Genomic DNA, 13,630 nt, shown 5'->3' on the forward strand with positions numbered 1-13,630 from the left:
ATAAGGCGCACCGGACCAGAAGGAGCACCTAGTTTTTAGAGGGGGAAATCAAGGGAAAAAAATCTTATTTCCCCCCCCCCCCAGCCCCAAAGAGCAAAGAAGCCAAGACAGCGAGCGGGATCCATCCCGGCTGGAGAGGTTGCGCGCGGCTAAAGAAGCCAAGACAGCGAGCTGGATGGATCCCGCAAAAGCCCTTTAAGGAGCGTGCGGCCCCTGCGGGCTTTTCTACGAGGAGGGAGAAGGGACTGGCCGCGTCAGTCCCTTCTCCCTCCTAGGGGAAAAGCCCGCAAGAGCCACGCGGAGCTTGGGGGCTTTTCCTGCCTGCCTCTCCCCTGCATTCGCTCCATAAGATGCACACACATTTCCCCTTACTTTTTAGGAAGGAAAAAGTGCGTCTTATGGAGCAAAAATATGGTAAATGCTAAAGCAGCCAGCAAACTGGAACCCGGCTCAACTGTTTGCCCCAAGGGCGCTGCCCCAGGGCAAGGTGGGCCTTACCTGAAGATGCCCTCGGTCTGGTCTCCGTTCAAGGCCAGCACCTCCTCTGACAGCCGCGTCTGCACCCATGGGAGCTGGCGGTCGGGATACCTCTCCTTCTGCATGTTCATGATCTCTTGCAGGGAGCTGCCGAACATGGAAGGGCTGAAGACGGCGTTCTTGGCGTGCCGGATCTCTTCGATGTTTGGCTTCTTCAGGCCCTGAAAGGGAAGGCGGTCGGTGTGAGCGGAGGCACAAGACCCAGCGCAGAGAGGTGCAGGAACACAGGATGCGACCAAATCATGACGCTTCTCTTCTTCTTCTTCTTTTAAAATTTTATTCATACTTTTCAGATATATACATTTCACTGCCCCCTCTTTCTGCAGTTCCTTAAATTTATTTTTAATATCTTCTGCATATCCAAATTAACTTACTCATTTGTTTCTCAAATATATATACTCTTGTATGGCTGTAGGTTATTACAATAACCCTGCCAGTGTTTTTATCTGTCTACAATTTCTCTGTAAATATTCAATAAACCATTTCCATTCTTTGATAAAAAGTTTATCTTGATTTTTTATTCTTCCAGTAAGTTTCACCATTTCTGCATATTCCGTAAGTTTTTGTATCCATTCTTCCTTTGCTGGGACTTCTATCCATTTTGCAGCAAGTAACATTCTTGCCGCTGTAGTTGTGTACATAAATCATTTTTTATACAATTTAATAATAATCATATTATGGATATAAGTGAATAGGATAAGAAAGAAAGATGTTAATTGATTAAGTTAATTTTATTGGAAATTGGTATTGGAAAACTGCTACAATGAGCCACATGGAAACTCAGCTTGGGGGATCTGAGGAAGTCATTTAATAATGGTTATAAAAGTATAATTATAATAGTTAGGATAAATGTATGTATGTATGTTTGTTTCTTATATTGTAATGTTTTTTCTTTTATGTTGGTTATATTTGTTACAAATTTGAAAAACCAATAAAAAAAATTTGAAAAATAAAATAAAATAAATAATTTTTTATACAATTTAGGTAGTTCCGTCCCTATAATTCCCAGGCGCTTCTTACGGTGTCCTGGGCATGCTGGACTCTTTGGAGAAACATGACGCCTTGTTGTTGTTGTTTAGTCGTTTAGTTGTGTCCGACTCTTCGTGACCCCCTGGACCAGAGCACGCCAGGCACTCCTGTCTTCCACTGCCTCCCGCAGCTTGATCAAACTCATGTTCGTAGCTTCGAGAACACTGTCCCACCATCTCGTCCTCTCGCATGACGCCTACCCGGCTGCAGACTAGAATCCTGACACTGAGGGAGCCAGGAAAGGGTCAGAGAGGAATAGGAAACGGCAAGGAGGAAACAGTGCTAGCCAGGCGTGGGAACCTTTTTCAAAGTTCAAGGACACATTTCAGCCAGGTGGAAATGCTCAAGGAAGGAATCTGCAAGCCAGCGATGGCTTGGCGGCTAGAGTGTCGGACTAGGACCTGGGAGACTGGGGTTCGAATCCCCGCTTGGCCAGGAAGCTCACTGCATGTGGCCTTGGGCAATCATTCTCTCTCGGCCTAGCCTAACTCACAGGGTTGTTGGAGGATAAAATGAGGAGGAGGCAACTATGTTTTATTTATTGAAGTTGTTAGTGGGTTTGGGGTGGGGGTTTTTTTCCCCAACTCAAAGAGACTCACGAAACAGCGGGAGATGCCAGGAGCCTGTTTAACACTTTAGTAAGTTGTTGGGAAGGATGAGGGTGGCGCTGTGGGTTAAACCACAGAGCCTAGAACTTGCCGATCAGAAGGTCGGCGGTTCAAATCCCCGGGACGGGGTGAGCTCCCATTGCTCAGTCCCTGCTCCTGCCAACCTAGCAGTTCGAAAGCACGTCAAAGTGCAAGTAGATAAACAGAAGCAGACAACAGCAGCAAGAATACTCATCGCAAAGTATTGGAAGATACAAGACCTACCCACTCTGGAAGAATGGCAGATGAAGGTGATAGACTACATGGGACTGGCTGAAATGACTGGCAGAATCCGAGACCAGGGAAAAGAGACGGCGGAAGAAGATTGGAAGAAATTTAAAATTTATCTTAAGAAATATTGTAAAATTAATGAGTGCTAAAATGTTGTGGTTATAGAAAGTAAGGGATTGCAGCTGTAAAAGATTAAGTAAAAGAAAAGGAAATGAAAAATTGGATTAAATTAAGGGGAAGGATTTGCTGAAATAATTTTGGGAATTGGAATGCAGAAAGGGGAGGTATGGGGAAGTCGATGAAGTAAGTTTAAGAAAAAAGGAGTTGAAATTATACGTGTTTGTTTGTTATTGTATGTATATCTTTGTATTGTGTGTATTGTAAGTGTTTTTAAAAAAATTTGTGGAAATTTAATAAATATTTATTTTAAAAAAAGATAAACAGAAGCAGAAGCAGGTCTTGGGGAGAGGTTCAAAGAGGGCAGCCAACAACCAACACGGCATCTTCACCCATCCCTTAAAAAAAAACTCTTTTAGAATCTGCAATGTACCTGGGATAGCTCACTCGGAAGAGCACGAGAATCTTAATCTTAGGGTCATGGGTTCGAGTCCTACCCCGGGCTGTGCACAGGGGTTGAGCTTGATGATGCTTGGGGACACTTGCAACTCTACGATTCTGCAATTATTAGCTCCGTGAGCACACTCCAAATTGAGGCGTGTGAGAAAAGCCTTCTCTGCGCAGCCATCCAGCCTTCGGCCACAGAGGGGCAGCAGTGCACTGGGAAGGAAGGAGGAGGAAGAGGGAGCTGGGAAGGCTGGTTCAGAAGAGGCGAAAGGGCCGCTTTGCAGAAGGGCAGGGAGGAGAGGGTGCTGCTGGAGGAGGGAATAAACAACAAGGGCATCTTTTGCATGGATGCAAAACCTCCAGGGTGACAGAGTGAGGGCAACACTCTCATGCAGGGAGGGGTCAACACAGTCCACGTGAACAGAAGGAGGCAAGGACGGAAAGCAAGGTCAAGGAGTGGAAACTGGCTGCTTATAAGGGTGTGTGTGGCAGCAATGGAGTATATAATATTATTATGTTTTTATATGTAATGTATGCCGCCCAGAGTGCCGGGAGAAACCCAGCCAGATGGGCAGGATATAAATAACATCATTATTATTATTATTATTATTATTATTATTATTATTATTATAAAAATAATAATTTTGTAGAGTTGGAAGAGACCCCAGGTCATCTAGCCCAGGGGTCAGCAAACTTACCACACCTCGGGCCGGTGTCTCCAGCGCTGATAATGCGGCGGGCCGGAGGGTGGAGGAGCGCGTGCCCATACACATGCGCACACGCTATTTCCGGCGCACTTCCGGGTTGGAGGAGCACCAGAAATAGTTTGTGCGCGTGTGCACGGGCCTCCTCCGATCCGGATGTGCACCGGAAATAATATGTGCGAATGTGCAAATAACGCTTGCGCATGCGCATAAGCTATTTCCAGTGCACCTCCGACCCGGAGGTGGGCAGCCGTGCAGTGCAGCACCAGTAAAGGTGGGTGGCGGCAGCGGGCGGCGGGAGTTGCCACAGGCCAGATAAACGAGTCTCTTGGGCCTTATACGGCCCACGGTCCTTAGTTTGGGGACCCCTGATCTAGCCCAACCCCTAGCAGTGCAGGAATCATTGCTAAATACCAGTAACCCCTGGCAGGTGCCCCCCAAAACACTTCTGTTTCAAAACCTCTAAGGAAGGAGAGCCTTCACCTTCCGAGAGAGTCCGCTCCACTGTCGAATGGCTCTCGCGGTCGGAAAAGGTCCTTCTGAATGTTCTTCCTCATTACACTACAGTTTATACTACAGGCAGAGAAATTAATGATTCGGAGGAGAGGCTGCCACTGCCTGCCACTGATTGGTACCCTTGGGAGACAGGCTGGTAGGGCAGAGTGCAGGGAGGCTGACAGTAAAGGTAAAGATAAAGGGACCCCTGACCACTAGGTCTAGTCGTGACCGACTCTGGGGTTGCAGCGCTCATCTCGCTTTATTGGCCAAGGGAGCCGGCGTACAGCTTCCAGGTCATGTGGCCTGCATGACTAAGTCGCTTCTGGCGAAGCAGAGCAGCGCACGGAAACACCATTTACCTTCCCACTGGAAACACACACACATGCCTGTGTTGAACCCCTGCAAAGGAACATGCGGGAGCAATTGCACTTTCCACTCATTAACTTAGGGAGTAATCAAGCACGGCGTTCTCTAGAGCTACAAACGGGAGCTGTGCAAGAGTAGTACTACCTGTAAGAACATGAGAAGAACCTGCTGGATCTAGAACAGCTCCAGGGAAACAAGGCCAGTCCGGATGTAGCCCCACAGTCCTGCCCCAGCTCTTCAAGGCTGGGCCAACCTTCCGGCGTCTCCTCCTCACCCGCTGCCCCTTTAAGCGGCTTCTCTCCTTCCTTGACTCAGGCTCAAGCGGAAAGGTCAGCGGGGGGGGGGAGTTTCCCCGTGAAAGGCTCTCTTTGTGGTTCCACCTCTTTGTGGGTCTCTCCCCCACAAAGGAGCCTCAGGCTGGCTAGATCTGGGTATTCTCCTGCTATGAAAGGAGCCCTTTCTTAAAATGGCCGGATGCAGGAAGCCAGAATGCCAACGTCTCAGCGCTTCTTCCTATTCCGGGAGGTGGGAGAAGAACTCTGCCTGGTCTGCAGAAGGAGACCTTCAAGCCCTTCCTCCCATCTCTAGATGTGATGGGACAGGAGCTCAGAAGCCCCTTCTCCGTCCTCTCCAACACCATGGAGTGAAGAGGATGACACCACTATTCATTCTTTCTTTCTTCTTTCTTTCTTTCTTTCTTTCTTTCTTTCTTTCTTTCTTTCTTTCTTTCTTTCTTTCTTTCTTTCTCTCTCTCTCTCTCTCTCTCTCTCTCTCTCTCTCTCTTTGGCAATCCCTCATAGCCAAATAAGATTTTCTTCCATAAACACGGTTTTAACAGTGAGTCCATAAGTAACAGGTATGTGGGTGGCGCTGTGGGTTCAACCACAGAGCCTAGGACTTGCCGATCAGAAAGTAGGCGGTTCGAATCCCCGTGACGGGGTGAGCTCCCGTTGCTCGGTCCCTGCTCCTGCCAACCTAGCAGTTCGAAAGCACGTCAAAGTGCAAGTAGATAAATAGGTACCGGCGTTTCCATGCACTGCTCTGGTTCGCCAGAAGCAGCTTAGTCATGCTGGCCACATGACCGGGAAGCTGTATGCTGGCTCCCTCAGCCAGTAAAGCGAGATGAGTGCTGCAACCCCAGAGTTGGACCTAATGGTCAGGGGTCCCTTTACCTTTAAGGTGCTACTGGACAATTACTTTATATATATAACTGGCAGACAGAGAAGCAGAAGTACCGTATTTTTTGCACCATAACACTCACTTTTTTCCTCCTAGAAAGTAAGGGGAAATGTCTGTGCGTGTTATGGAGGAAATGACTACGGGTGGCATGCCTACGGATTTTCCTCCTCTAAAAACTACGTGCGTGTTATGGTCGGGTGCGTGTTATAGAGCGAAAAATACGGTACCTTATTTTCATTACTATTATTATCTTTTTTATTTCTACCGCTCCGGCGGGAAGGTAAATGGCGTTTACGTGCACTGCTCTGGTTTGCCAGAAGCAGCTTAGTCATGCTGGCCACATGACCCGGAAGCTGTACGCCGGCTCCCTCGGCCAGTAAAGCGAGATGAGCGCCACAACCCCAGAGTCGGCCACGACTGGTCCTAATGGTCAGGGGTCCCTTTACCGTGACTGTGGAGGCCAATTGTGGATCCACACGTCCTTCCACAATGGGGACATAGTTTTCCGGGCGGGAGTTGATCATGGTGTGGATTTGCCAAGTGTGCCTTCCTCTTAGCACATTTCTCCCCTGCGTCCTGAGTTCGAGTGTCTTCAAAGCCCATGGCACCTTTGGTAAAGGCTGTTCTCCAACTGGAGAGCTCGCAGGCCAGTGTTTCCCAGTTGTCGGTGCTTATACTACATTTGTTTAGATTTGCCTTGAGAGAGGCTTTGAACCACTTTTATTGACCACCAGCATTACACTTTCCATTTTTAAGTTTGGAATAGAGTAGTTGCTTGGGATCATCAGGCATCCGCACAACACGACCAGTCCAATGAAGCTGATGTTGAAGAATCATTGCTTCGGCACTGGTAATCTTTGCTTCTTCCAGTATACTGATATTAGTTCGCCAGTCTTCCTAATCCAGCCAGTGGGTGACAGCGCTAGGGATGGCTGCTAGCCACAATGGCTGTGCTCCGATTCCCCAGTTGGAGGCAGCAATGCTCTTGATCCTGCTTGTGGATTTCCCACTGGGCCACCCGGTCGGCCACAGTGAGGACAAGAGACTGGACTAGATGGGCCACTGGCCTGATTCAGCAGGCTCGTCTTATGTCATCATCATCATCATCATCATCATCACCATTATCTTCTGAAGAAGTGTGCAAGCACACGAAAGCTTATACGCAGAACAAACTTAGTTGGTCTCTAAGGTGCTACTGGTGCTGTGGGTTAAACCACAGAGCCTAGGACTTGCCGATCAGAAGGTCAGCGGTTCAAATCCCCGTGACGGGGTGAGCTCCCGTTGCTCGGTCCCTGCTCCTGACAACCTAGCAGTTCGAAAGCACATCAAAGTGCAAGTAGACAATTAGGTACCACTCCGGTGAGAAGGTAAACGGCGTTTCCGTGCGCTGCTCTGGTTCGCCAGAAGCGGCTTAGTCATGCTGGCCACATGACCCGGAAGCTGTACGCCGGCTGCCTCGGCCAATAAAGCGAGATGAACGCCGCAACCCCAGAGTCGGCCACGACTGGACCTAATGGTCAGAAGTCCTTTACTTAAGGTGCTACTGGACAATTACTTTATATATATAACTGGCAGAGAGAGAAGCAGAAGTACCTTATTTTCCTTTTTAAAAATATTATTATTATTATTATTATTATTATTATTATTATTATTATTATTATTATTATTTTCTTTTTTCTTTCTTAATCTCTTTCTTTTGATAAGAGATTTAGATTAATGTTTTAGTTTGAGGGGGAAAGATATTTGATAATAAGCTTTGTATTCTTCTTTATACTCTAACAAAATTTCACAGATCGGTAGATCAAATCCACACCCAAAAACTAGACAGAAAGGAGAGGATGGCAGTACCTTTTTGGCGCCGGTCAATGCTGCTTTCTGGAGCTTGCTGTAACAGTACTTGGCGTAAGTGCTTATTGCCACCCCTAGAAGAGAAGAGAGAGAGAAAAAGAAAGCAGCAAGTCAGAGCCAGGACAACCCACAAGGCCACCCCAACAAGAAAGAGACCCGGACAGGAGAAACCCCAGCAGCATCCTCAAGAGAAGCCATCAGAGCAGCGTTTTCCAACCAGCCCCTCTCAGCCGTCCTTCGAGAAGCTCATTTCCGGCCACGGCGACCCGAGACGGACCTTGGCAGAGCAAGTCCTCCGGCGAACCCCTTGCTCCGGCCGTGAGCTCGGCAAGAACCGCGTGCGAGCGACATGCAATGGCATCCGACCTCCTGCAGGACTCGCTGTCTCCCTCGAAGCCACTTGCCACCCTCCCATCCCTCCAGCGCCGCTACCAGTACGTTTGGCTCCAAGTACGTTTCCAGACACAATTCAAAGTGTTGGTGCTGACCTTTAAAGCCCTAAACGGCCTTGGCCCAGTACACCTGAAGGAACGTCTCCACCTCCATCGTTCTGCCCAGACACTGAGGTCCAGCACCGAGGGTCTTCTGGCCGTTCCCTCGCTACGAGAAGCCAAGCTACAGGGAACCAGGCAGAGGGCCTTCCCAGTAGTGGCACCCGCCCTGTAGAACGCCCTCCCATCAGATGTCAAAGAGATAAACAACTACCTGACATTCAGAAGACATCTTAAGGCAGCCCTGTTCAGGGAAGTTTTTAATGTGTGACATATTAGTGTATTTTTGGTCTTTGTGGAAGCCGCCCAGTGTGGCTGGGGAAACTCAGCCAGATGGGCAGGGTACAAATAAATTATTATTATTATTATTATTATTATTATTATTATTATTATTATTATTATTATTTCCGGAACCATCTCACTTCGGGGATGTTGCTCTTTCCTCCTCCCCCCCCCCCTTTGCAGGTGCCTTCAACTACCTGAAGGAGAACTTCTCCAACGCCCCCAGCCTGGACATGCTAGCCACCCTGTTATGTACTGAGTTGAATAGGATCCAAAAGGCAGCAGTCTGATTGGTCCTAGAACAATAGGATTCAGAATGCAGCAATCTGATTGGTCCTAGAACAATAGGATTCAAAATGCAGCAGTCTGATTGGTCCGCAGGAGCTACCCAATCCAGCTCCAGGTGTAAGTGAATTCGCAACCTGATTGGCCTACAGGTGAATCCCGGAATTAGCCCATGCACGTGCAGCCCATTGTGTAAATAATGTATATAAAGCAGACATTCTGGGGAAACTTCCATTGCTCCTCACCACTATGAGCTGAATAAAGATCATGAAATCCACGCTTGACTCAGAGAATATTTCACACCCTAAACAAGAAACGCAAAATCTGTGTTGGAACAAGTCAGGCCAATTCACTCATCTGATCTCCCCGGCCAACCTGCTGCTCTTCTGAAAGTTTTTGAGCGCAACTCTCGGTACCAGCTGTAGATCAGGGAAATGGGTCAAGGCTGGGTTCCGGCAACTGGCGACTGCTCCCTAAGGTCTACGGGGAAGGGGATATTCCCAGCCCTGATAGAGCTGGGATCCCTCCTGCACACAAAGCAATGTGGTCAGCCGCACTGAAATTTCTGGAATTCAGAGGCTGTTATGCCTTCCTATCATGACAATGTTCCTGAACATGTGAAGCTGCCTTTGGCTCAGCAGAACCACTGGCTCATCTCACGTTAACTTCTGCTCTCTGGAGCTCTCTGAGGGCCACTTTCCCATTTTAAGAACGTAAAAGGTAAAGGTAAAGGGACCACTGACCATTAGGTCCAGTCGTGGCCGACTCTGGGGTTGTGGCGCTCATCTCGCTTTATTGGCCGAGGGAGCCGGCGTACAGCTTCCGGGGCATGTGGCCAGCATGACTAAGCTGCTTCTGGCGAACCAGAGCAGCGCATGGAAACGCCGTTTACCTTCCCGCCAGAGTGGTACCTATTTATCTACTTGCACTTTGACGTGCTTTCAAACTGCTAGGTTGACAGGCGCAGGGACCGAGCAACGGGAGCTCACCCCGTCGTGGGGATTCGAACCGCCAACCTTCTGATTGGCAAGTCCTAGTCTCTGTGGTCCCAGCTCCTGCCAACCTAGCAGTTTGAAAGCACATCAAAGTGCAAGTAGATAAATAGGTACCACTCCGGCGGGTAGGTAATCGGTGTTTCTGTGCGCTGCTCCGGTTCGCCAGAAGCGGCTTAGTCATGCTAGCCACATGACCCGGAAGCTGTACACCGGCTCCCTCGGCCAATAAAGCAAGATGAGCACCGCAACCCCAGAGTCAGCCACGACTGGACCTAATGGTCAGGGGACCTTTACCTTTAAGTGAATATTTAAAATCAGGATGGGGTGGTTCCTTTTAAAAACAAAGGAGAAGCTTTGGGGCTCCAGTTAAGTCCCACCCGGAGGATTAGTCCCCAGGACAGCTCTTCCACCTCAGCAGGAAAGCTGTGCAAATCAATTTCTGTGGATTTCCTGGGGTGTGGGAAAATGCAGAGAGACAGCGGATCTTTTGGGATAGTCAAATCCAACCAGCATAGCACTCTTGTGTCTCTTTTCCCTACTTCAATAGCCAAGGTCACGGTTCCTTTCCCTTTAGGATGCAACTAGGAGAGCTGGAAAGGCGAGGGCAGGGCGGGTGGGCAGAAAGAGAAACTAAACAGAGAGGCAAATATCTGCAAAGCAGCCACACATCAATTTTCTCATGGGGGCGAAGGCACAGCTGAGATCTGAAGCGAGATGACAAAGGGCGAGTGAAGCTTTGGGCAAGGCCGGGGCTCTTAATTTCCGCTTCGATCGGTGGCGCTGGCAGTGCTACAGGTGACATCGATAGTCCTCTCCTCCATCTCTGTGAATTTGCCCAGTCCTCTTTTAAAGCCATACAAGTTGCTTGTCACCACTGAGGGAGGGAGTTCCACAGTTTAACACACACTGCTCACTGGGGAAGACTATCGCCACTGCCAGTTCTGAAGACTTGCAGCGGCTGCCGTATTAGCTACAGAGCTAAGTTTCATAATAAATAATAATAAATTTTTATTTATACCCCGCCCTTCCCGGTTCAGAAAACCGGGCTCAGGGCGGTTAACAACAAATTTAAAACACTTAATTGATGCTACAAAAAACAGCATAAAATACGGTATAAAACGTGAATAACAATCAAATCAAAAATCAATTTAGGGGGGAAATCCATCCAATAAACATTGGATGATCCCCAGGGCTAGCTGGCTAAATTAGTCCAATTTGGGCCAGTGAGGAGACCAGGGAAGAATTAGCTGTGGGGTCTCAGAGTGGGTAATCTTCATAAAAAGCGGAGGGGGAGGGAAGGAAGGGGAATAAAAGATCAGGCTAAGTTCAAATTGAAAGCCAGGCAGAAGAGCTCTGTCTTACAGGCCCGACAGAAGGAAGTTAAATCCTGCAGGGGCCTGGTCTCCTGGGACAGAGCATTCCACCAGGTCGGAGCCATCACTGAGAAGGCCCTGGCCCTGGTGGAGGATAGTCTGACTTCCTTAGGGCCCGGGACCTCTTAACTATGGACTTTAAGGTCCTCTGCAGGGCATACCAGGAGAGGCGGTCCCATAAATAGTGTACATTAAACCCTGTGCACCTTCAGAGCAGGATACAATAAAGCCCATCTCACCCCATATCCCGAACCCTGTGCTCTCATCAGGACGTCCGTTCCATGCAGGAGAGAATACAGATTCTGTCCATCCCTAGCCTCAGATCTACCATTGCTCTGGAAAAGCAATGCAGAAAGAGACCTCGCCTGCTCTGAACCACATTAAATTCCTTGGGCGTTTGAAAATCCGGGACAGTTCTTTCTCCAGACATCTTCCCCACAGACAAAACAAATCTGGAGCTCGCCAGGGAGGTCTCCTTGTGAGCAGGGTCGGAAGGGGTCAGCTCCCCCAGTGCCAGCTGTCTTGGCAAAGCCTTGTTTGTTCCGCTTGTCTTCCTCTGCTTCTTGGGATCTCTGGGCGACGCTGACACATCGATGTGTCCAGGGGCTGGGGAAGAGGCAAGATCCAGATCTGCCAGAAAGGAAGAGGACAAGGGTCCCCGGTGCTCAGTCTAGCTAGGATCTCCAGCAAAGGGCTTCCAGAGCAATGCACAGCGACTAACAGCAGCAGGAGCACAACAGCGATGTTTCTGGTGGCTTTGGAAAGAAGAAGATGCTCACCGGGAGGATGTCAAGATGCAAAAGCAGTAAGGACATAAGGAGAGATGGCTGGATCAGGCCAGGGGCCCATCGAAGCCAGCATCCTGTTCTCACAGTGGCCGACCAAAGGGAAATGCAGGAGCAGGATTCAAATGCAGGAGCAGTCTCCCCTCCTGGTATTAGAATCATAGAATCATAGAGTTGGAAGAGACCACAAGGGCCATCGAGTCCAACCCCCTGCCAAGCAGGAAACACCATCAGAGCACTCCTGACATATGGTTGTCAAGCCTCTGCTTAAAGACCTCCAAAGCAGGAGACTCCACCACACTCCTTGGCAGCAAATTCCACTGTCGAACAGCTCTTACTGTCAGGAAGTTCTTCCTAATGTTTAGGTGGAATCTTCTTTCTTGTAGTTTGGATCCATTGCTCCGTGTCCGCTTCTCTGGAGCAGCAGAAAACAACCTTTCTCCCTCCTCTATGTGACATCCTTTTCTATATTTGAACATGGCTATCATATCACCCCTTAACCTCCTCTTCTCCAGGCTAAACATGCCCAGCTCCCTTAGCCGATCCTCATAAGGCATCGTTTCCAGGCCTTTGACCATTTTGGTTGCCCTCCTCTGGACACGTTCCAGTTTGTCAGGGTCCTTCTTGAATTGTGGTGCCCAGAACTGGACACAGTATTCCAGGTGAGGTCTGACCAGAGCAGAATACAGTGGCACTATTACTTCCCTTGATCTAGATGCTATACTCCTATTGATGCAGCCCAGAATTGCATTGGCTTTTTTAGCTGTATTCAGGAACACTGCTGCCTCAATCCGCAAAGGCAGAGCACAGGTATCAGGGCTACTGGCCATTGAGAGCCCTCTCCTCCTCCATGAATTTGCCCAGTCCTAGTCTATTCTTTTATATGCCTGTTGCTTTTGTCCATGGAGTTTTCTTGGCAGGGATACTGGAGTGGCTTGCCGGTTCCTGCTCCAGGTGGATCACGTTTGGTCAAAACTCTCCACTATGACCTGTCCATCTTGGGTGGCCCTGCACGGCATAGCTCATAGCTTCTCTGAGTTATTCAAGCCCCTTTGCCACGGCCATGAAGGAGTGTTGGAGGAGACTCTTGAGAGTCCCATGGACTGCAAGAAGATCAAACCTCTCCATTCTGTAGGAAATCAGCCCTGAGTGCTCACTGAAAGGACAGATCCTGAAGCTGAGGCTCCAAGACTTTGGCCACCTCAGGAGAAGAGAAGACTCCCTGGAAAAGACCCTGATGTTGGGAAAGATGGAGGGCACAAGGAGAAGGGGATGACAGAGGACAAAATGGTTGGACAGTGTTCGCAAAGCTATCAGCATGAGTTTGACTAAACTGCGGGAGGCAGTGGAAGACAGGAGTGCCTGGCGTGCTCTGGTCCAGGGGGTCACGAAGAGTTGCCATGGCCTGAGGAGAGTCCCAAGGGCCAGGTAGAGAGGTTTGGAGGGCCACACCTGGCCCTGAGGTTCTCCCACTCCAGGTTAGGGCTTAACCCAGTGGTTCCCAGAGTGGTACCTATTTATCTACTTGCACTGGCATGTTTTCGAACTGCTAGGTTGGCAGGAGCTGGGACAGAGCAATGGAAGCCCAGCCAGTCGCGGGGATCCGAACCGCCAACCTTCTGATCGGCAAGCCCAAGAGGCTCGGTGGTTTAGACCACAGCGCCTCCCGCTCCCCTCTTTAGAGAGTAGGGGGCACTGGGAATGTGTTTATGGAACCAAGGAGACAGTGGCCCGAAAAAGATTTGGGAACCACAGACTTAAACCACGACCTCTGCCCAGAATGTTATGACTTATGGGGAGCAGGGATGCGCTTGTT

General features: G+C 49.1%; 1 protein-coding gene across 3 annotated transcripts in view; it reads right to left on the reverse strand.

The window, feature by feature from the left end:
- ARHGAP39 (Rho GTPase activating protein 39) overlaps positions 1–13,630 on the reverse strand; it is a 198,011-nt gene that overhangs the window by 13,678 nt on the left and 170,703 nt on the right. For all 3 annotated transcript variants that reach the window (XM_081204443.1, XM_081204444.1, XM_081204442.1), the window contains 2 exons: positions 7,604–7,677; positions 499–698 (listed from right to left, as the gene is read on the reverse strand). In XM_081204443.1, coding sequence (XP_081060569.1) covers positions 499–698; positions 7,604–7,677 — 274 coding nt within the window. The remainder of the gene's footprint in view (positions 1–498; positions 699–7,603; positions 7,678–13,630) is intronic.

This window comes from Podarcis bocagei (assembly GCF_964188305.1).
Source record: "Podarcis bocagei genome assembly, chromosome: 8".
Classification (NCBI taxonomy): Eukaryota; Metazoa; Chordata; class Lepidosauria; order Squamata; family Lacertidae; genus Podarcis; species Podarcis bocagei.